The 24,978-nt window shown below is 34.1% G+C and overlaps 1 protein-coding gene and 1 non-coding gene across 2 annotated transcripts; both read right to left on the bottom strand.

Annotated features, from left to right (window-relative positions):
- Window positions 1–1,027: 1,027 nt before the first annotated feature.
- On the bottom strand, window positions 1,028–6,621 carry LOC112789160 (DNA replication licensing factor MCM4). Its single transcript, XM_025830933.3, has 19 exons — window positions 6,474–6,621; window positions 5,932–6,383; window positions 5,576–5,804; window positions 5,347–5,475; window positions 5,168–5,249; window positions 4,589–4,721; window positions 4,438–4,509; window positions 4,214–4,336; window positions 4,016–4,129; window positions 3,718–3,930; window positions 3,540–3,638; window positions 3,221–3,381; window positions 2,886–2,982; window positions 2,631–2,792; window positions 2,176–2,256; window positions 2,005–2,083; window positions 1,770–1,906; window positions 1,618–1,668; window positions 1,028–1,504 (listed from the first exon to the last, which is right to left on the bottom strand). Exons 1-19 carry the CDS (start codon window positions 6,502–6,504, stop codon window positions 1,430–1,432), a joined length of 2,520 nt encoding a protein of 839 aa, XP_025686718.1. The 5' UTR covers window positions 6,505–6,621; the 3' UTR covers window positions 1,028–1,429.
- A 3,243-nt stretch (window positions 6,622–9,864) lies between these two features.
- LOC112769418 (uncharacterized) lies at window positions 9,865–11,511 on the bottom strand. The gene is made up of 2 exons (XR_011878256.1): window positions 11,174–11,511; window positions 9,865–10,659 (listed from the first exon to the last, which is right to left on the bottom strand). It is a non-coding gene; the product is annotated as an uncharacterized protein (transcript).
- Window positions 11,512–24,978: the final 13,467 nt, after the last annotated feature.

Raw genomic sequence — 24,978 nt, 5'->3', positions numbered from 1 at the left:
AGGTTGTGTCTATAACATCAATGAACTAACATTAAATTATCACTTAATCAATTTGATTGTATTAAAATAATCAAAATCTTCAGTAACACTAAAAATAAACTAATAATGTATTTTTATGGTGTTGCAATATTTTTATTATAAATATGAATTTATTTAATTGTATTATTTATTAAATTATTGAATGTGAATTTAGTATCATTATATGTTTCCATATAGGTAGTTGATTTCTAATATTTATATAGCATGATTGTAATTTTTTTTATATGAAATAGAGTATGTATGTTTTACTATTTTTATAAATCATAGATTTTAAAAATTTTGAACTAAATATAAAGGTTTAATCGAAAACAAACAATTGTAATTGAGTTATATCAAAATTTTTGTTAAAAATCTATCGACCGATATCAATAAATTAGGTATGACTTAATTATAAATGTTCTTAAAAATAAAAGATGAATTTTTAAAGAAAAAATAGGGACCAACATAATAATTTTACCTATAAAAAGAATTAAAAATATAATTTTGAAAGGAGATGGAAATTAACTTTTAAAATTCTCTCATCACATGAAAGACATCACAATCCAGAGCCCTGTTCATGGCACATGTCTACCATCTAAACCGCTGAATTTTTAATTAAACTCTCAAGTCTCGTCCATGCAATCAAAACAGATTAAGTATTTCGATTTTCGAATATCAGAGGGTCTTGTTGTAACATCCACATTCGGACAACAAATTTGCTAAACCTAGCCTACTTAAACAACTGCTCAGGTAAAAAGCAGCTAAATTCATTTTGGTTTGGTTGACACATGAGCCACTAATTAATAGTCAATTGGGCTTTAATAAGAGAAATATTGCTGTTGCGAAACACTAACGATGGGACCAAAAATTTCTGCGGCTGTCACGGACAACGAAACTGCCTAGGCATTCGCAGTGAGACATTATGAAGTACGAGTATCCATTTGCTATCATTGGAACAACCGAACAACAAAACTCCAAGTAGACATTATGAAGTATGCAGGTCCTCTAATTCTACAAAAACACTGAAATAATGATATTCTTAGCACCAGGGCCATTAATTGTAGCCTTGTAGGTCTGTATCGGACTCACCATTCCACTTACAAGAAACTAATATTACTCAAGTTATATTAGGCCAAAAAAAAAAAAAAACAGAATGAAATGATTGAAATCCACTAAATACATTTACAGGGTACCAAATAACTAATTAACCGCCTATATAAATAACATCTACCACAGGTGCATGCATGGATAAACATAAAATGAAAAATACTACCAAAAAAAGTGGTTACAATTAATGCAAGATAGTGTGGATTGTGGACATTGGACAATGTGCTTGTGACGACCAAGGTGAACACGTCAACCAGTAGGCCCCCCTTAAATATCAAGAAAGGGACCACCGATACTTCTACCTTCATGATCTTTTAACGCTTTCACCATGCATGGTAACGAATCCTTCACTGGCGAGAGTAGCAACTGCATTCTTTAGCTGCATTATCAAGGATTATTAGACCCTATTAGTTCCCTTATCGCTAGAGTCTAGAGATAGAACAAGCATAAACACATTTATTTCTGAAGGGCAGGGGGGAAGGGCACACTTACATCAGTAAGTTGAACTTCACTGCCAGTGCTCTGTTTTAACTCTTCCAATAGCTGTAGGATATTTGAACTCATAAGAGCGACGTTGCAGAATTGAGACTAATTATATTTATTCTAGATACATATGTCCATAGGCTAAGCAAAAGCAAGCATACCTCCAATAATCGCATGGATGGTCCCCCAATTTGTATCTTCTCCATGATTATGTTGCGGGTTGCTTGTACCATAGCTTCTCGTCTCATTCTTTCACTTGCCGAAACTCCAGTAGTAATAAGATCCATGTCGATAGTTCCTGGAAGGATAAAAGGCATGGCTAGTAAACACATTTGATCTTATTTTATTCTGGGTGGAATTTAGAAGAATCAGGCTTGTCAACGAAGCACAAAATACCAGTAGCGTGATCCGTTGCAGATTGCTGCATTGCAACTTCAAGAAGCCGAAATGCCTCCATTACATCACGCCTTTCAACCTGTATGCATTAGATTATTTAATTATTCGGTATAATTATTCCACCACATCATGAAGAAAGAAAGAAAATAAGAAACAGCAAGGTTAACTAACCCATTCTGCGAAGCGAATCCGGGCCAATGCTTCACTAAGGCGTATCAGACTCTCAAGCTGTCTTGGCGTTGCTGTTATCACCTGTTTAATTGATTGAGAAAACACCATACACAACAGAGAAACATGTAAAGAAATCAGCATCATTCCCTTGATTCTGCATTTGCAGCAAACGTGGTGATTGGGAAATTTACAGGGTATGAACAGTAAAAATCAAATTACAGCAAATAAATAAATAGGCCAATTCTATGGTGCCTATCATTTGATACTTAAATTTTGCCTAACTTGTCTTTTATAGCAAATTTTAAATATTTAAAAAATTTATTCATTTTTATACTTTTAAAATAAATATTAACTATTTTACTTTTTGGCAATGGGACACCAAAATTTTAGGCACAGCATACACCTAAATAAATATACTGAGAATGAAATCATATGAAAGAAGTGTGGGATTTCACCTTTTTGCTACTTCCAGGAAAGTTTCCTCTTCTTCTTATATCCACATAACCTCTAGTCAATTCTTCGGCAACTTCATCAGACAGCTGGGGGTGTATGTGCTTTCGGGCATAGCTCACATAATCAGTCAAGGTAGATATGTCCATCACATCTTGCTCCATGCTCTGTAAGAACAGAGACAGAACATTACAATTAAATAAAATCTCAGAAGTTTGGATCTTAGCCTTGAGCAAGATGATTGCAGGAATCTACTAGACCTCGGGATTCTCGAAGTGTAAGGAAACAATATGTTTGGCAAGTCGCCGGTCAGTCTGTTCATCAGCCTTGTCAAGAATTAAGTAAATTAAATCGAACCTGAAAAAATACATATCAACTCAATATAGCAACCACTCACACTGAATTGGCAGCAACTTATAAACAATTCAATAACATGATTGTTACACCTTTTGTCTTATTTTACATCATCACAAATAATAGAAGCAACGCTAGAGTACTACACGGCTAATACTGTTAAGTTCCGCAGGTATCAAGAATTGCATAAACATGCTGCCAGGCCCATAATCTAGTTAACACGGCATGTGTAAAATCTAACCTGGACAAAAGAGTGGGAGGCAGGTGTATGTTGTCAATGACAGACAAGCGAGGATTATATCGTGACCCACTTGGATTTGCACAAGCCAACACGGAAGTCCTAGCATTGAGAGAAGCAATAATACCAGCCTTCGCTATAGAAACAGTTTGCTGTTCCATCACCTGGAGAGAAACAGATGTAATCGTCGTTTATAATTACAAGTACAGAGATGATGGTCTAGCAGGAACAGTGATACTATTTGCTCTCTTGCCGTATAGTGGAAAGAACAGAGTCATCGCTAATACATTGTTAGCAAATGTATAGACAGAATGTAATCAACCTCATGTAACATGCTCCTTGCATTGTCAGACATTTTGTCAAATTCATCTATACAGCAAATACCTCGGTCACTCAAAACTAGGGCACCACTTTCAAGAACCTGAAGAATAAACAGAAATTACGTTCCAGTAATTTTAATGTACTTAAAATAGAAAAGATGATGCATTCATGACCCTTACAGTTTCCCCTGTTTCAGGGTCCTTGGTCACGTAAGCAGTCAATCCAACTGCAGAACTCCCCCTTCCACTAGTGTAAATGCCACGAGGAGATAGTTTGTGAATGTATTGAAGAAGCTGAGACTTGCTAGTACCAGGATCACCAACAAGAAGAATATTGATATCACCACGGAAGCTAGCACCAGATGCCAACTTCAAAGCATTGCCACCAAAAAGCTGTAACGAAATATAGAGTTATAGACTAGTATCCCCCCAAAAAACCAAACAATCAATATAATTTATTGCTAGAAAGATATCTAACCTGACAAAGAAGACCTTTTTTCACATCGTCTAGTTCCCAGATATTTGGTGCCAATGACTTTGTCAATCTTTCATATATATCTGGCTGTTTTGAGAGCTCTTTCAGTTGACCCACCTGTGACTCCAACAAGCATGCATATTAGCAATTAGACAAAGTAATCAGTCCATGGTTTCTGTACTAAATAGGCTAAAACTGTACCCTTTCTTCATCAAAGTGAACCTCTTCTGGATTTCTGCCCTCGCTATTGTCAATGTCCATAGCATCGTCTACCAGCATCCTTGACTTATCAGTCTTCTTTATGTGAAGACAATCAATATACGTCTACAACATTAAGGGAGCATAGCAAAAGTATGAATTAGAACAGACCAAAATATAAGGGTAGAGCACCAAGGAGAGTTAAGAAATGAGAGTGTAATGCATACCTTGAACAATGATTTCACAGTTCGCTGAGTTGCTCCAATTCTGACACTCATAGCTCTATATATACCAGTCACCTAATGAATAAGAAAACATCTTATGATTAAACAACATATCAACACTTTACTTGTCAAGTATATTATACCATGGTCTCACCTCAACTCTATCTCCAGGCTTTCCAGCATCTACCAGCTTGTCATGCATTAGCAAGCTCACCGTGTGAGGAGTTCCACCTTCAGGTATCTCATCAGGTGTCTCCTGGAGCCTCACAATTTGCTTATCAGTAAACCTGATTTTAGAACAAGTAACTGTTAATTGCAGTTTCATGATTACAGGGATCTATGTTCACAATTAGCATGCAGAAGAGCTAGGCAATCCTCTTTATAAGAATAGCTTCAGATGCTCCATAAGCTAAAGGCTCAGAAATATGGGACAAACTTTAGCTCACTGGAGAACAACAATCAATTCAGAAGTTTAACTCATATGAGGCTGTGACCAGTTATTTGACTACCTTTTACTTTGCCAAAATTTTCAGTTCTACCACTGATACTGTACTAAAGAAAATACCAAAAGGAACTGAGCAGTTTTCAAACATAGGATATCAATAAAATAAAAAAGATATAATGAAAGAGAGAAAGTTTGCTTCACATTCGAGAAGATTTACCCCAATAGTCCAATCCCAAATAACCAACTTACGGTCACTTCCTTTCAAAAGTAAGGAGTAGGTTGCATTACCTGCATCGGTTGTGAAGCAGTGTCATGGAGTTCCTGGATTGACACTCTTCTCTCAAGCATATAGTTGGCTCGGTTATACGTCCTAAAAATCCCAACAGTCAACAAAACAGTACAATTGCAAAATCGACACTGGTGACTCCCCAACAGGTATTAAACATAAAACTTCTCATGGAACTTACCTCTCTCTACAGCAACAGGGTCGGTGCAGTTCCCACACACAAGACACCTAAATATAGCTTCCCTAATTTCCGGTATGATTGAGCTACACCGTATAATCATACCCTTTATTGACACCATCCTCTCAATATCTAGAAGGGCGGGGGCGGGACAAAGAACATAATATCAGTAAAATTCCTTAATCTGACACGGATTTTTCAGTAGCAATGAGCAAAGACATTCAAAACTCACCAGTAGGATTCAAATTCCTCATTGTAGTGGAGGATTTGAGATTGAAAATCCGAGTCTGAATGTGCTTCTCGAACATAGGCTTAATCCTGCTAACCATATTCATAAGAACCAAGTCAAAGATCGCAAGAACCTCGAGAGGGTACCTAACCATCTTGGTGTACAAATCAGGGTCATGTTCGAACACATCATGCGCATCAACATCAAGGGAATCTCCCTCCACTTCAATCACCTGTATATCAGAAATGAGGAATTGAAGAACAGCAGCTAATAATAGTCACTAACTTACTAACCGGATAAATAACCGTTAAGTACTGAATTAACGGTTCTAACAAATAAATTTGGTAGTTGTAACAAACCTGTTTGATGAGCTTCTCGTACTTCCCTTCGGTATGCAAGTGCTGCAACATGTCATCATCATTCTGTGACGAAGAAGCTTCTCGAAAGTCCCTCAGGAATCTCTGAATCGCGTCGTTAACGTCCTCAACGCTGATGTTCGTGCCCCAAACGAAGGTAGGCCTGGCGTCATCCATGTCGAAGCCATCACCGCCTTCAGAAGACGCCGGAATGTCATCGGTGGAGGTCGGAGTAACCGGAGGACGGCCGGCGCCTCCGGATCTCTGCCGGGAACGAGACGGAGTAGGAGTGGCATCAGCAGCGGCGGCAAATCGAGAACGATGCACTGGCGGAGTATCGAAGGCGGACGGCGTGGAAGAGCGGCCACGGCGACGATTGCGGCGAGCAGCATCACCGGGGGAGGAGAAGGTGTTGCCGATTGGGCTTGAAGGGGAATCGTCGGGGGATGAAGGACCTAAAACCAAAAAGGTTTAAATAAAAAATTGAAATTAAAAACAAAAAAAGATTACGAAATGGAAAGAAGAAGGAGGGAAGAGATGCGTACCGTTGTTGATGGGAGAAGAATCGGAGGCCATGGCTTTTGTGGGAAACTTGTGAGATGCGAACACAAAAGAAACTGAGTGAGTGAGGGAGTGAGTGTGGATGGAGTTGATTTGTGACTTGGTTAGGGGTTGAGAGCTGCTAGATTTGGCGGGTGAATGAGTAACGTTTTCCCGCCAGAAATTTGTGGGCTTTATTGGGCCTGTTCAATTCTTTCTTTGTTTAGATTTGGGCTTTTTGGATATGCTGATAAAGTGATGGAGGTCATAGAACAGCCCATGTAAATAAGAAATTGTTATAGACCAGAAAGTGTAGTATAGGAAATAGTCAACTGTGGCCCCTAAATGAGTGCTGAAAACAAAAATTATAAATATAAAAAAATTACTATTTTTATCAACAAATATTTAAAACTATTTATAAAAAGTTCTTTACCAAAAAAAAAGTCACAAAAAAATTATTTATAAAAAAATGAAAATAACATAACATTGTATGATCGTATCAACAAACAAAACTACCACTACAATAAAACAGTGAAGTGGCGGCGGTTTTTAGAGGAATTGTGGCGGTTTTAACCGTCCCTATTTTCGGGTCCTGGCGATAATCAAAGTGCGGCTAAATCAACCGTCATCATAGCATTGGCGATAATTTTAAAAAACTGCTGGAATAATCGCTGGAGTATACTAAAAAATTTTCATTAGTTGCTTTAAAAATTACCTAAATTAAAGTAATGTTCATCGATTTTGTAAAACACTTTAGTTTACGGCTTTAAGCTTCTTTCTGATGATAATGACATTTAACATGATATTATATTTGTTGTGATTAGATTAGAAGCATCTAGTGGACGGTTAATTACATTAAGTAAAGCATCAAAGTATAGTTTACTCGCCGCTATATGCTACTTTAATTCAAACACTATATTATAGAGACAAGGAAGAATCCAATAATTAATAAGAGTACACATAATTGAGGGCGTTTGAAGTGTAGCTAACTTAAATCATATAAATCATATTTATCTATCTATCTATAACAATATAGAATGTCAATATATGGAGTTATAGTGTCTAAATTTAAGTTTTAATGTTATACTTAATGATAAAATATTTGTGTACATCCATCAATTACTTTAAATATAAAAAAAAAACTTTTATCATTAATAACTTATCTTCTCCTATCTTATTTTCGTTTGTATTTTTACTAACAGAAATGCATAACCTCTTCTTTAATTTTTTTAATTTAATAATCTATCTTTTAATTATGTTTACCCTTTTTTTCAATTTTTCTTACTTCTTTTTTAATTCTAGATGTGCTTCTCTATATAAAATAATTATTTGAATGAATTCTAGTTAATAAATATTAAATAAAATAAGTTCTATCTATTTATTTTTTTTGTCTTCCTATTATTACGATCGGTTAAAATAAAATATTAAATTCATTGCATGTTCATGGTAGTAACGTTCACCATCTGAATTTGTTTAATCATAAATTACAGAAAATAGAATTATAACATGGCTAGAATTAGCAAGTCACATATAAAGCCCTTTGTGGGAGAGAATCCACTATTAGTTCGGTAAGTTGTTGCTCCATATCAATCAAGTTTATATAAAGGTTTAGAGTATCAATGAATTCCTTATAGCTAGTGTGAGTGTGTACTGCTTCTTTTCCATAAAAGTTTGTAGCGCACTGGGTTCACAGTATCTACGACTTTGTTATAAGTGTAAAAGCTAACACCAAAAATAAATTGCACAAGATGCCTAATGCCCTTTCATATTATCTTTTGTACAACATTCATATAAAAAAATGAACTTAAGTAAATAAATAAATAAAAACGCATCATGTTGTATATTTATTAGGGTTACATTGTATGTGATGCATGTGATTAACCCTAAAGTCCTTAATTCCTTCGTCTATGTAATCTGTTTGGCTATAATCTAGATGCTAATAAAAGTAATAATATAACATACGCTATGGGTGTTCATCATCAACCCCCCCCCCTTTTTTTTCTTTTTGTCTTTAATTAGATTTTTTTTTAAATAAAAAAGAAAAAACAATGACATACAATACTGATCTCATAAATCATTTTACGAAGGGCTCAAGGAAAAAATAAAAAAATAAGTAAAAGATATTTTTTAAAAAATAATAATGCTATACTACCAATAAAATTTTTCATTTTTACCAATGTTTAACCAACAAAAAAATATTTTTAAATTAAATTTTAAAGTTTAAATCCTAATAGTATAAAAATAAAATTAATCTAAAATATTAGTTAATATTAATAAAATAGTGTTAGACTGTTAGTCCCCAAATATTTTTCTCTTCAAAACAATGTGCACACAGCCACACACAGCTACTCATTATTATATACTTCTGTCTTAAGGACAAAAAAAAAAAAGAAAATATTATTGTAGTGATGGTAAATCTACGTTGTATATAGTCTTAGAGAAAAACTACTTAAATTATACTTTAAAAAATGCCAAGAGATCAGAATATATAAGTATGGTAAAAACAAATAGCCTCTTCGGTTGATAATAGGGAAGGAAATTACCATATGGAAAAAAAAATATAATCATATTATATGTCTATAAAACATTATTTATTTTATAAAAGATAAATACTAGGAGTTATTGAAATTTATTATTTTTTATTATTATTTAATTATTAACTCAACTTTTTTAGTATAATTCTTTTAATTTAATAATCTAATAACATACTTTATCTCATACTTTTAAATATTAATGGTTAATTAATAATTAAAAATAATAAATTTTAATAATTTCTAACATTTTTTTTATAAAATATATATTAAAAATATATAAAATAATATATATATATAAACATACATAAATATATAATAATTAATTTGATGGTTAAATTATTTTATACAAAACACTGTTGAAAATAATATATTATGGCATATGATTTTGTGCTTAATTGAAAAAATACATAAGCTGCTTGTGGAGACATGGAGTATTTGGTGATCAGTGAATGTATCTCTACCATCATTTGAAATTAAACAAGCAAAAGTGCATCCTTTTAATGTTGCCACCAAACAGCATAATTAATCTCTCTCTCTACTAGCTATGTTATGTACTAACTACTAATATCATGTATGCTACTAATTAAATCGTTGTTCCTATCTAGAGACTTTGGGTTTGATGCACCCTATATTATAGTCTATATTCTATAAACATGGCACCGTCCGAATCGTGTGTTCATTTCACACATCTTCGGTGATTATTTTCCGACATATATATATATATTGCTTAAAGTTGGCAAAGTACATGTAGTAACAGAATGGCACGACACGAAGTAGGAACATTATCATTAACATTAAAGATTAAAAGATTATATAAAGCGTATCACGAAAACAAATAGAGCAACAAGACAAAACAAAGAGAGGAAAAACAAAACCTACTTGTTATAGGGGCATGGGCAAGTATACATTATGCTACATCATCCTACAGTAGTACTATAGTGTATCAAATCACGTAGGTACATGTGTAACAAATGAATATAAATGTATATATATAAGTTGACCGAGTCTCCAAGTTTCAACTAAATTAACAACAACAACAACAATAATAATAATCTCCTTCATAGGTTCTCACTTATTTATTAATGACTTTGTCTCTTAATCCCTTTCATCTTGCTAGCTACTTCTAGAAGAAAGTTCTAACGATAATAATAATATACATGAGATGAAGGTAGCTGAATTAGTTAGCTGAATTAGAGTTCCATGGTAATCATCTAATTAAGTTCCTATATATAGTCACGTTTTTCATATGATGAGCAAGATATAATAATAATTAAGAAACAAATTAAATTTAATCAAGGTTTAGGAGGGTGTGAAAAATAATATGGCATAGTAGGAGGCCTAACAAAAGAAGTAGAAGAAGATAGAAAAGGCTGATCGTGAGGAAGAGGAGGAGCATCAATAATGGTTGGAACATTATTATTACTACTATTACTCATCATCATAAGATTGAGATTATTAGTATTACTGTGTAGGTGAGGGTCTATGGAGGTTGATGGTGGTGGTTGATGAGGGCCTTGATCATAAAGAAGACCACTGAAAACATGTCCTCCAATGTTGACAGATGTTTGGTACGCAATTTCATTAACACTTTCATCCATCGAACGCACCCTAACGCACCTGAATATTGCCACCGAACTCATACTTGCTGGAAACTCCTCTATACATCATATATCAACAGTCAAACAATATTCATCATATAAATAATGTTCTTAATTAAACTTTGATAAATTAGTATATATGACAATATTAGGAAATCAAAATAAAAAATTATTTACCAAATCAGTTATCATATATTTATGTATAGAAATATGTATAATTTAACTTATTTTAATTTTAATATATATTTTACGGTATAACTAATTTTAATGATTGATTTTAATATATACCTCATATAAATATAGTTAAAAGTATATACAACGAGAAATGACCTCGTGATATAATATCATAATTTTGATAACAACAAATTTAAATTTTGATTTTTATTAATTATAAAAGAAAAGTTTAAGTATAAACTAAATAAAATAAAAAAATCTATATAAATTTCATGCAAATCCAAAAAAAATTCGGGTGAGTTTAAATTTGTGAAAAAAATAATTTATTACAAGAATAACAAATAAAAGTTGGCATATAATATAACATTGCTAATAAAATGAGTTGTATGAACGTGTTACCTGATGATGAATATGGGGTGTGCTTGTGCCTTTTAGGGATATGTTGATGATGAAGGAAGTGTAGATTTGTAGTGAGAGAAGAGTGATGATGATCCATGAGTACTAGTGATGATGATGAGGATGATTTATGGCGTCTTCTATCGACAGGGATCCAAGTGCTTCTAACATGGGTTGGGCAGTGAAATCCTTTGTTCTTGCAGCAAGTTCTGCACCTTGTGTATGAGCAATCTTTCTTTGCTTGGTTCCCACAGTCTGAACACTTTGAAGAAAAACTACTAGTACCTTTCAATGCTTCTTGCCCTTCCATATTCGATGCCTTTAATTTCCTCTATATTGTTCATCCCCTTCAACAATTATATTCTACTATATAGACTCTACTACTCTACTACTTTATATATAATATCAAAAAACATACTATACACTGCTTAAAAAATAAAAGTTTAATTATTCTATTGATTCTGTAGTTTCATAAAATTTTTAATTAAATTTCTATACTTTTTTTCTTTTAAATTGGGTCAATGTACAAATTTTTTTTTAATTAGGTTCCTTTTGACAGTAATAGACTTAATTTTATAGGGACCCAACTAAAAAAGAAAAATTGGTGTAAAAATCCAAATAAAAGGAAAAAAAGTGTAGAGACCTAATTAAAAAAATTATGATGTAAGGACTCAATTAAAAAGAAAAAAAAGTACAAAGACCTAATTAAAAATTTCACAAAACTATATGAACTAACAGAATAATTAAACCAAAAATAAATTCACTTAACAAATATTAATATTAACTATATTATTTATGAACTTAATTTTAGTATACTATTATATGATCGTTTAATCACATCTGTTTTTTAGTAATTATTTACACAATTAATATAAAATATAATTATTTTTAATGATATGATATTAAGTAATCGGATGCAGGTGTGATTTAGGTATAATTTCAATAAAATTAAATAAAATATTAAAATAAGAGATTAATAACCGATAAATTTGTAAAAAAAAAATACTTTTATTAATTAATAGTAAATAAGTATTACAAGAACTAAAAATATAAGATAATAATAGAAAAGTGTTAAGACATTTATTAATATCAAAAAAGATATAAATAAATTCTTTTAAAGTGAAATAAACTTAAATAGACTTTGTTGTTAGATGTTCCAATAAAACACTCAAAGGATAACTTTTTAAATTTTATTGTATCTAACTAATAAAAAATGAAAAACAATGAGAAGAACTAAAAGATAACAAATGAATAAGATAATTTCATAAAGTTTTTAAACAAAGCTTTTTGAAAAAAAAAATTGAGGGAAGCTGTTTTATGGTTTGAAGTCATTTTAAAAGGACAGTATCTTAACCAATGATTATAATATTATATTCAGTATATTTCTCTTCACTCAAGATAAGTCTTAAATGAGGTAATTGACAAAAGATATTTTTTATTATTCTCCCATTATTTTAAGTTTCTTTAGTTAAAAATGAGTATAGAAAAAAAAAATTGACATCCACAAGTTAAAATAGTAATTCTAACATTATTCTGAATGTTTATGTTAAAGTAGTGTATATATCTAAATAAAAGAGTGTTCATGACATGACATGTAATATTACTAAAAAAATATTTAATTTAGTTTATTTTTAATTAGATGACATTATTTACATTTTAAATTTAACTAATCTATTTTTATTAATTTAATTTTCATTTAAAGAGAAATACAACTCATGTGAATGTTCTTTTTGAATTTTATCTTTTCTGTCTAATATCTATAAAAAAATTTTCTTTTTTTTCTCATATTTTGAATAATTTTATAATTATTCATACACAATCAATTTATATTTTTGTTGTATAATTAACGTGTAAATTATTTTAAATATTAAAATTAAATTTATAATTTATATATTAAAAATTAAACAATAAATAAATTATTTGTATAAAATATACATTAAAATATAAAACATATAAGATAATTTATGTATTTATATATAAATATATAACATACAAGTCATTTGACAATTTATTTTTAGTGTATATATAAATACAATATTTTTATTAATATTCTTAATAGTAAGAATAAATAGATGTGGCTCACTTATAAATAAATAAATAATAGAAGTTAAGGTGCCAATCAATAATAGTGGAGATAGAATAAATTCTACTCTACATATTGGAGTAAATTCCACAAAGGCATGGAACTTATTATTGTAGGAAGAAAATTTAATGAAAAGAAAATGATAGTAGTAGTAGAAAGGTGAGACAAGTTCGTAAAATACAGGCACATATAATAATGGCTAGAGTTTATGATGGTGATTTGGAACAGATAGTAGTCTCGACTTTAATTTAATTTGCATCTGTCTATCAATATATAATCTAGGTATAGTACTATACGGACATGGACAGTAAATTAAAGTTCACACCTTGGTTTGGTATGTTAAAGATTCGTCCCATCACTTCACAAGTGCCTCACTTAGACTTTGACCTACGTTTACCGCCGATTAAAGTTTAAGAAACCTACTTTCCAACAAGTGAAAAATAAATCATTCAAATTAAGAGTGGGTTGGTCAGACAAAATTGAAACAAAGGGGAAAAGATGTCACTTTTTATTTTTCATATTGAAAAAATTAATGTATTCGCTATTATTATTTAAATTTCGAGTGTTATACTGTTATTCGAGATATAGAAGATAACTACTGTTAATAAATAGAAGAATCTTATTTAGTATGATATAAATTGGAGGCTAAATTTTTTAAATTCTCAATTCTAATTCACCAATTTGAGTTTTTAAAATTTTTATTTTTTAACTACAAAATCTATTTTCTGATTTGCTATACATTTGACAAAAAAAAATCGCACACATAATATTTAGGATTTAATTTATTCATCAATTAAGTTTGAGCACAAATAAGAGATTAAGTTTTCTCTTTCTCACAATACCTACTCTCCAATTTATGTATTATTATTTTTTTTTAAAAATTAACTCCATGTCAATACAATATATATCCCAATAATTCATAACAACGCATAACACGTAATGAAAATCCATTAAAAAAAAAGCCAAAAGATGTTTGTGGTTTCATTTTTTCATGCACTTATGTTTAAATTTAACATTTTGTTATTTTATTATAATTAATTAAGATATGGAGTCTAATTTTCATTTTGAGTAAAACTTATATTTATTGTAAGGTAAATCATAAAACAAAATTTAAGTACAGACAAAATGATTTTTAAAAGATCAAAACGAGAGAAAACTTGTTTTTTTTTTTGCGGATATTTTCGTTTTTAAAGATGGAAAAGTATATTTAAGTCCCTCACTTCCGTAAAATATGGACATTTTAATCCTTCGATTAAATTCATGCAGTTGGACTGGACGGAAAACTCTGACTTGGCAGGGGTGGCGCTAACCTGGCCGTTACGGAATCTACGTGACAGTGAGCTTTTGGAAACAGGACATATAAGTCCACAAAGACGAAAACGACGCCGTTTCGTTACCTCCCCTCCAAACACAGTTGAATCCCCGTACACAATACCCAGAAGACCCATACTTGAGTGAGAGAATTATTGAAAACCCTAAGCCAAAGACGATCAAACTCCTTCGTCTCTGTTTCCCCTCCAAAAAATACAACACGTAGAACAGCAATAGGTGTGGGGTTGAAGTTGGTGCCAGAAGATGAGAAGAAGCTTGCGCTGAGGTCGTGGTTGCTGTCTTCGTCAGAGGATAAGATTGCAATGCTTAGCTAGGAAGGCAATGTGTGTGCATGTTTACAGTGTAAGATAGAATATGAAAGAGGGGTGTACAACGTCCTGTGTAGGATTAGGGGGAGGGATTGTGTTAGGGCAATGTGGTTTCATTCATATTTTGTGTTTATGTGTTTTTTATTTTAATCCTAGTTGTGCACGGGTTAATTTCAGATGGTTGACGTGTTTGTGGTGCTGGTCTTTCACCATAGAGGGACCTTTGTCAGAGCAATTGATGGAAACATGGTTTATCAAAATGAAAAGAAAGAGAGGTTCCCTGAGATGCACATAGACTTTGTTAATTTCAGAGACCTTATGACATTATTTAAGGGCTTGGGATACCAGTCATACAAGGCAGTATACTGGTATGATCCAACAAGCACTGACATTGAATTCGGAATGAACATATTGACTGGGGATGCAGGGATCAACGCAATGCAAGAGAACTTAATGAAGAACTTAGGGCTAGGTGAGTTCCATATATACTTTGACCACCTTGTTGATGATCTGGAGGTTGTTGACGATGCTGCCCAGGACAGAGATACTGCAAGGGAGGTGGATGAAACTGCAGAGGAACTGAATGCATCCTCTTCATCTGATGACGGGTACGAGAATACGGAGGACGTGTTGTATAAACCTCCACCGGCTAAAATTAAGAGTGATAGTACTGAAACTGACAGTAATGGTGGGGTTACTGCTGGTAAGAGAAAAATATGTGTGAAGCATAAAAAGAAGGTAGTTACTCCAAAGAAGCAAGGGAAGAGGAAGAGACAATTTGACACAAGGACTAATGAAAGAGGAGAAGGTAGTGGGAACAGAAATGCTGGAATACATGGTGAAGCTGGGGATCAGGGGCCTGATGTGCAGCTCGATAATGTAGTGGGGTGGGTTTTATGTTAGTGAGGTCCCAACGGAGGTGGAGGAAATCATGTTTGAGTATGAGTCTGAAGACTTGTATACTCCCATATCATCTAATGATGAAGGCAGAGGTAATAAATTTCTAGAATTTGATGATGATTATGCTCATAGTGAGGGTAGGTTTGAGTTAAGAACTAGGTTTGCCACTGTGGACATGTTTAAGGAGGTAGTTAAAGATTCGTTCATTGTTGAGGGGCGGAAATTGAAGTGGATAAGAAATGACAAGGAAAGAGTGAGAGTGGGGTGTCAGGATCAAGAGTGTCCTTATTTCGTTCATTTGTCATACAACAAAAATTTGCAGTGTTATCAAGTCAAGACGTACCATCCAGATCACACTTGTGCAAGGGATTTGGGCAGTAACGCTGTTGATCAGCACTAGCTTAGTAAGAAAATCGAGAAGCGGATGTCAACCCAACCACACATGAATACGAAGGAGGCAATTGATTTCCTTAAAGAGGAATTTTCCCTGTGTCCCCATCTTAAGATGGTTTATAGAGCAGTGAAAGAGGCTAGGGACAAGATCATGAGAAACAAAAGGAAACAATAAAAGAGAACGAGGGATTATTGTGAGCAAATACTAAGTAGCAATCCAGGCTCATCAGCCAGGCTGGAGCTCATGCCAATTCCAGAGGCTCCCCCTGTTTTTGATAAACTGTACATTTACCTAGATGCTTGCAAACAAGGTTTCAAATATGGATGTCGTTCTTTGTTGCATTTGGATGGTTACTTCTGAAAACATATTATGGTGGTTGGTGTAAGGTCCCACATCGATTGGGGAGGGAAACGAAGCATGTCTTATAAGGGTGTGGATACCTCTCCCTAGCATGACGCGTTTTGATGAGTGAGTGTGGGAGACTTCGGTTATCATCCTTATCGCCAAAGACAAAACCGTGAGGTCTTGTGTGCCGAAGCGGACAATATCGTGCTAGTGGGTGATCTGGACTATTACAGATGGTATCAGAGCCGGAGCCCGGATCAATGTACCAGCGAGGGCGCTGGGCTCCTGACAAACCCCATTTTGACGGTTTATCTTGTATTGATTTTAGGAGATTTTATCACCTTTTACCCACATTTATTCAATGAAATAGCATGGTTTTATAACTTCTCCCTTAATTGCGCTTAAGAGTGAAAACATGCTTTTTAGGACTTAAAATAGCTAAATCTAATTCTCCTTGATTCCATTAGATGCCTTGATATGTTTGTTAAGTGATTTAAGGTTTAGGAGGCAAAGATTGGATCAAGGGAATGAAGAAAGAAAGCATGAAAAGTTGGAGAACTCATGAAGAAATGAAAGAACCGGAAAGCTGTCAAGCCGACCTCTTCGCACTTAAACGACCATAACTTGAGCTACAGAGGTCCAAATGATGCGGTTCCAGTTGGGTTGGAAAGCTAACATCCGGGGCTTCGAAATGATATAAATTTTGCTATATGTTGCTTCGCGTTCAGGGGCGCACTTTGCGCGCGCGCGCCGATTCTGTCCATGGCTCACTTTAATGAAATCGTCCCCAGCGGTTTTAGGAGCCTTGTGGGCCCAATCCAACTCATTTCTGATGCTATTTAAGTCAAGGATTGAAGAGGGATGAGACATCTAGTTACTATTAGTCATAGTTTAGTTTTAGAAGTAGTTTCTAGAGAGAGAAGCTCTCACTTTTCTCTAGGATTAGGATTAGGATTAGGTTTAGTTCTTAGATCTAGATTTTAATTCATCTTCTTCTACTTCTATCTTCTCAATTCCTTGTTGCTACATTCATCTTCTTCTATTCTTTTATTGTAATTTCCTTTATGTTGTTCTTATACTTTGTTGTAGATCTACTATTATTCCTTCCATTTTCTTTCAATTCAATAAGAGGTAATTCATAACAATTGTTCTTCTTTGCTTTTCTATTGTTGATCTCTTGCCTTTGTAGTTAGATCTCTCTTTAATTCTTGCAATTTATGTTGTTTACTTTTATTGCCTTTTATGTGTTTGTTGAAATGCCTCTTCTAGATATAGTGTAGATTTTGTTCTTCTTGGCCTAGGTAGAGTAATTAGTGACACTTGAGTTATCTAATTCCTTTGTTGATTGATAATTGGAGAGATTGCTAATTGGTTTGGAGTGCACTAAAGCTAGTCTTTCCTTGGGAGTTGGCTAGGACTTGTGGCTCAAGTCAATTCATCCACTTCACTTTCCTTTATTTAGCAAGGGTTAACTAAGTGGTAGCAATGAACAATTCTCATCACAATTGAGAAGGATAACTAGGATAGGACTTCTAATTTTCATACCTTGCCAAGAGCCCTTTATAGTTGTTAGTTTACTTTCTTGCCATTTATCTTTCATGCCTCTTATCAAAACCCCAAAAATAACTCAACCAATAACAAAACATTTCATTACAATTCCTAGGGAGAACGACCCGAGGTTTGAATACTTCGGTTTATAAAATTAGGGGTTTGTTACTTGTGACAAACAATCTTTTGTATGAAAGGATTTTTGATTGGTTTAGAAACTATACTTGCAACGAGACTTCAATAGTGAAATTCTATACCGTCAAAAAACCAATCATCAAAATGGCGCCGTTGCCGGGGAATTGCAATGGTGTTGTGTTATTGGTTATTGTATATATGTGAATATTGTGCATATGCTTGCCTTTTTGTCTCTTTGTTAGTTTTTGTTAGTTTTCTTTGTTTCTCATTTGATTTTATTTTCCTTTTCTCTTGCTATCATGGATTCTCATTTTGGCTATGAGTGTGATTACAATTATGTTGTAGGTGATGAGGACTATAATGAAGATGTGTATCAAGGATGGGATAATCAAAGGTGGGAGGAGCCATATGCTTATGATCAATCCTCATGGCAACAACCTCCACCAATGCACTATGAAGAAGAGTCATTCTATGATGCATATCAATCCAATGGCTATGGTGAATCCACTTGTGACTTTCAAGAACCACCACCATATGCCTATGAATTATATCCTCAACATGAACCTCAACCACACTCACAAGCCCCTTTTCACCAACCATCTTCATATGACCCTAATTCATATCCATCCTACCAACAACCATATGAGCCATATGAACCACATATAGAGCCACCACCACTCCAACATCAACATTTTCAAGAGCCACACCCTCCATATTATTATCAAGATGAACCACCTCCAATATATGAAAATTTTCAACCACAAGGTGAATACTACTTTCCACCACAACCTCCCATGGAAGAATACTCATATCCATTGAACCAAGAGCCACATGATCCTAATCATATTATCCAAGAGGAACAAGAGTCAAGGGATCGTCTCAAGGAAGCATTGGATCAATTTCAAGCAACCATGGAGTGTGTTGTGCAACAAGTGGAAAGAGTGGAAAACATAGAACCACCACAATTTTACCAAGAAAAACCACCTTCCAATTATGAACCCTTTCCCCAAAATGAGGAACCCTTCCACCCACCCCAACCTCTAATGGATGAAACCCTTGGTGTTCTTGTTCAAGGGCAAGAAGAGATGAAAAGGGATATACAAAATTTCATGGCCGCCTTGGATGCGGTAACAAATCAATTAGCATCCCAATGCTTGAACACTCAAGGAACTCCCATGGCTACATGTGGAGAATCAAATGAAGAGCATAGCATGAAGGAGAGATTGGAAACTCCGATGGGAAATGAGGGAAGTTGCTTTGTATTGGAACAAGTGGAGGAAGCTTTAATTGTCGAAGACAAGGAAGAAGTGGTAGAAGACTTAGGAGATGTGGAGCTTCCATGGGAACATAGAGTTGAAGAAAACCCCTCCAAGATGATTGAAATTGATGCTAGGGAGGAAAGTGCACACCTTCCAAGGCATACTCCATATGAAAACTTGGATGGGATAGAGCAAGGATTGAGTTTCCTTGGTGATGAAGATCAAGCATCAAGTCTTAGTGGTGAAAAATCCTTTGAGCATGAAGAACCTTCTCCCGTTGGATTTGAAAGCGTTGAGGAGGTAAATTTTTCTCACCCTCCCTATTATGATTTGAGTAAAGGAAAAGGTTTAGATAAAATTGTTGAACAAAGGATTGAGATTAAGAGATCTTGTGAAGAGGTGGAAGTCCGTAGAAATAGAAGAACGGGGGTTGGTTATGCTTTGTCAAGATCTTTGGAAGCATCTTTGCCTAGGTTGCCATCTACACCTTCATTTGAGTGGGTGAAATTCATTTCTATTAGCTTTATTATCCCACTTGAATATGGTTTGCTTGAAACGGATGGCCAACTTAGGGAAGTTTGTGGGATGAAGCGTAAGCGGAAAAGGTTTTGTGGTAAGCGTTGCAAATCAAGGCTCATTATGGTTGATGCATCAAACATGAGATATAAAGGTGGGAATAGTGCTCAAATAGATGGGTCTAGAAGGATGTTTGGTCACTTTGTTGAGAATTCACCTTGCTCACCACCCACATGGATTAATGATAATCAACTTGGAGATGGGTGTGAAGATAAAATATGGGATCCGGGAACACATAAGGATCAACATTGGGAGCCCATGGTTTGTGAAGAACTCCATCAAAGTTTGGAGATATCAATCTTGAATGATGGAGCTTATTGGAAGTCCAAGCATTGGTGGAAGTTCCAAGATGAGTACAAGCACAAGCCACCTTGAGAGAAGCTCCCCATAAGTCCAACTTAAGGACAATAAACAAAAGTGCTAGGTGGGAGACAACCCACCATGGTAACTTCTTTTCATTTTCTCTTTTTGTATATATTGGTAGAATTAGTTTAAATTCTTGTTTTGATTGATTTGATGAGTTTTTAATTGGTATTTTAGTATGTTAAATAAGGTTTTAGGGTATTTTGGTAGATGTTTGGAGATTGGGAATGCTTGGATTGGTGCAAAAACATAGCAAAAAATTTTTGAAAAATAGAGCACCATCCACGCATACGCGCACTGTACGCGTACGCGTGCATCAAGCGTTTTCGACCATCCACGCGAGCGCGGCATGCGTGCGTACGCGTGGATTGAGAAGTTCCACATTCCATACATTTTCCAGAGAGTTATGCCTATACTACGCCAACGTTGTGCCTTTGGCACAACCCCACTCGCGCGCATGCGCACATGGCGCGTACGCGCCACTCTCGACATACACCATCCGCGCGCGCGCGGCATGCGCGCGTACGCGCGGATTTCCTTCCTTCACCACATTTCATTTCTTCTTCTCTTTCTATTTCTTCAGGCCGCCAGCTCCAATTGCTGCCGGCACAATCCCACCTAACACACAATAGCCAACTCCATCTAGCACACCATATGCAGCACCGAATCAGGAGGCTTTACCCCCAACTTTGCCAACTTCATCAACATCAAAGGACTCGAAAGAGTGAAGACTTCTGTCAGTATGTGATTTTGTGATAACTTTTTAGATATGTAATGGTTTATGACAAGCAGTAGTACAATTTTTCTTTTTGTTACATGCTTTTTGAACATCGGTTGTGGGTCATGTGAATATGGATGTTAACTATGACAGTTTTTTGGTCAGTAATACAATGTTATATTATGTATTACTTAACCAACCTTAATTTCATATAAACCTTGCAAAACATGTACAGGGAAATGGAATCATTTATACAAATGACAGATTGAATTTTTTTTGGTGCAATAAAACAACACACTTTTTCATTCCTTGATCTTTACAACTAAGAACAGCAAAACTCAAGACAATGAAAATAACACAAATACACCATCCTATTGGATTTTTTTTCTCTCTAGAGCTACTATCCTTTTTTCCAAGCATGTGATCCTCATTTCCATATCTTGCTTCCCGTGATAATCTTCAACATCCACGAATTTCTTCTTTCCCATATACCTTGTTTTTGTCAATCCAAATCCAGCAACGTGCTCATCAAGCCACAAAAAAAATTTACAATACGGTTGTCTTGCCTGCAGAAAATCAATCCACAGAAGTCAAAAACAAAAATCTGGTAACCCTAACACAACTTCAAGTACACCTTCCGCATAGCTGGTTACCATGCCTTGTAAAAGGGACAGCCCAAAAACAATCTGTCTGGATTGCTTCGCGTCTTCGACATGAAAAGGATTGCATTTTCTCCACAGAAGCACTTTGGTGAGACACCATCTTTGCCATCCTTCCCGTTAGGATGCGACCTTGCGCCGAACTGACCTCCACGTTTTCTCCAACTTGATCATACTCCTTCAGATGCCATAGAACGAAGAACTTCCTTTCTTCCTTCACTCCCCACAACACCTACTTCGCTGTTTCTGTGCAGACGAGGGATTAGGGCAGAAAAATTTGAAAGATTGAGGGAGGTAACGAAATGGCATTGTTTTCATCTCCGGGGACTTATATGTCCTGTTTCCAAAAGCTCACTGCCACATGGACTCCATAACGGCCACGTCAGCGCCACCTCTGCCAGGTTAGAGTTTTCTGTCCGGTCCAACCGCCTGAATTCAACGAAAGGGTTAAAATGTCCACGTTTTACGGGGATAAGAGACTTGAATGTATTTTTCCTTTTTTGAGAGCGAAAATGTCCGGAAAAAAAAAGGTCAGAGACCTATTTGTCCTTTACTCTTTTTTTTTTAATATTTGACGCATAAGGGTGTTGTTCCGGAGTTTACTTGAAATCGGATGATTAGGCTCGAATGAAAGACCCAAGCGTTGGAGGAGGGTGGTCTCCGACTTGTTCACGTCTGGGAGCCGCCGTCCGAGTTGTATAAGTGCGTTTGAATAGGTGGGGGTGGTACCTGCAAGATATTCCGATGCCTAAGTCAGCAAGGGGTTAAGTAGGTTTAGAGTATTAGAACTTAGGTTTACCTGAGTGTGTCAATGTATTTATAGAGGACGAACCAATAACCACCGTTGAAGTAGTTCCACTTCTGATGGTAGATAATCGTCCCTTTATTTTAGGATTGTTGATATCTCTCTTCTAGAAATGGGTGAGAGATTTGGGGAAGCAATTACTTACTTGGATGAGTGTGAGCTGCCTTACTTCGTCGATTCGGTTTCTTTGAAGAAGTCGGGCAAGTGGTGTAGGCCAATCCTTTTTAGATTCGGCCTTTGAATTTGGCTGAATCTACCTTAAACTTTTGGTCAGGATATGAACAGATATCATCTCCTAAAATAGTCTATTATATGCATTGTATCGAACTGTGAAAGATTGGAAGCGCCATCATTTTTAAAATTTATTAAATTAATAAAATAATAATACTGTTTTCTAATTTTATAATTTAAGAAAATAAATAAAAACACGACAATGTCATTTAAATTGTCAAAATTTTAAAAAATATTTTCTAATAAAAATGTTAATGACTTTTTCTTTTAAATTAATTAAAAATACCTTTTGGATAAAATGTTAGTGTCATTTTGTGTCTTCTAAAATATAAAAAAAAGTTATAGTAGAATAAAATTGACATAAAATTAAATAAAATAGTGTAACACACACCTTTGACCAATATTAACAAAATTTAGTCAATTTTTATGAATAGTAAATTGAGCAAGTTGCAATAGATAAAGATAAGATTCGAAAAATCGAAATACCTGTTGTGATAAGGATATTATCACACCTTACGTGGATGCCCATTTTTCATGAGGTGTAGTTTCTCAAAGATGACTATTATTTAATATGATCTTGAAAAGCTACTCATGTACATATATAAATAGGCTTAAGCCTCTGAGTATTATACACAAGTGAAAAGCAATAATAAAACAAAAGCAATTGCTATTCTATCTCTCTTTATTTTTTATATTCCTTTCTATCTTTATATATATACTTATGCAATTCTCTCTCTATTTACTTTTTATATTCCTTTCTATCTTTGTATATATATATATATATATATATATATATATATATATATATATATATATATATATATATATATATATAACAAAAGAAACATCTTGTTCTTTCTTCAGCAATTTCTGATCTCTAGTAGACCTCTCAGTAGGATTCGAACCCAGAAAACAATTATTAGTTCTTTATTGTTGTAATATAAGAAAAATAGTTGGAGAATATTAAGCACAGTAGAAATCAAAATAGGGAAAACGAGATTCTAGGATTCTAGGAGAGATTTTATTTTTTATCAAACTTGTCAAGCATTAAAAATTTTTTTAATGGACGAAACCGAGATAATTTATAAGCCCGAATGAAGCAACAACTGGTACCATAGAGAAGCGGCCATAAACTGGATAGTCTTGACCAATTTGAAAGATCATTTAATGTAAGGTCCGAGTCAAATAGCAATGATTCGAAGCACTTTACACTATTTCGGAAATCCAAGGACTCAATCTGGAAAAAGTGGACAGGGAATGCAAATCGTCCTATATCCATGTAGATGATTCGCGGACCTGTAAATTAGAAATTCATCTCGGACAATTGCACCTTCTCAAATTGTTTCTTTTTAAGAACCAAGAAGATTTGTGCCAAAATAATCGATGCCAAGAAGAACAAAAGACCTTGGACACGTAACGGATCTTGAAGTACTATTTCTGCATCCCCCTGACCATAGAAACCAACTATAAATATAGTTATCCAAATTTGTCCTGCTACTGTCAATTTCGATAGGGATTCAAAAAAACGAAGCCCTTCTATATTATTTCTTCTAGAAAATCTCCTAATTGTTCCAGAGCAACTAGAAAGAGATTCTTTAACCAGAAAGAATTCAGTTCAGAGATCCGCGGGTTCCCCAATCATTGATGGTTCTAAAACTGCTAAACCTACGTTACAAGCAATAGTACCTAGAATAACTACGGGAAAAATATATAAAAGATCGTTCGATCAGTTAGTCTACCATCTTTTTTCTTGACAGAAAGAATAAGAAGATGATTTTACAGCGTTACAAAGAACTTCAGGACATTATAGCTATCCTTGGGTTGGACGAATTATCCGAAGAGGATCGCTTAACTGTAGCAAGATGAGAGCAGTAAGTAGAAATTTACTGAGAATCATCCTTGTTAGATCGTCAATATATATATATATATATATATATATATATATATATATATATATATATATATATATACATTGCAACATATAATATTATTATATATATAAATTATTATTGAACTAATTATTTTAATACTAGAGTCTTCTATTTATACATCTTTATTTTATATATCTTTTATTTTACAACATGTTATCAGCACGAGACTCTGATCAAATTTTTAGGAAGACTCATGTAACAAATTTTCATTATGTCGAAAC

The sequence above is a fragment of the Arachis hypogaea genome, chromosome 3 (genome assembly GCF_003086295.3).
Source record: "Arachis hypogaea cultivar Tifrunner chromosome 3, arahy.Tifrunner.gnm2.J5K5, whole genome shotgun sequence".
Classification (NCBI taxonomy): Eukaryota; Viridiplantae; Streptophyta; class Magnoliopsida; order Fabales; family Fabaceae; genus Arachis; species Arachis hypogaea.
Note: the sequence above shows the minus strand (reverse complement) of the source record. Positions and strands in the feature narration are given on the sequence as shown.

Excerpts from the sequence above, each read along its gene's own strand:
- LOC112789160 (XM_025830933.3), bottom strand. The coding sequence starts at position 6,504 with ATGGCCTCCGATTCTTCTCCCATCAACAACG. Across the intron at positions 3,639-3,717 it reads ACCCTGAAACAGGGGAAACT|GTTCTTGAAAGTGGTGCCCT; the intron begins GTAAGGGTCATG and ends TTTATTCTTCAG. Across the intron at positions 2,257-2,630 it reads TTCCTGGAAGTAGCAAAAAG|GTGATAACAGCAACGCCAAG; the intron begins GTGAAATCCCAC and ends TCAATTAAACAG.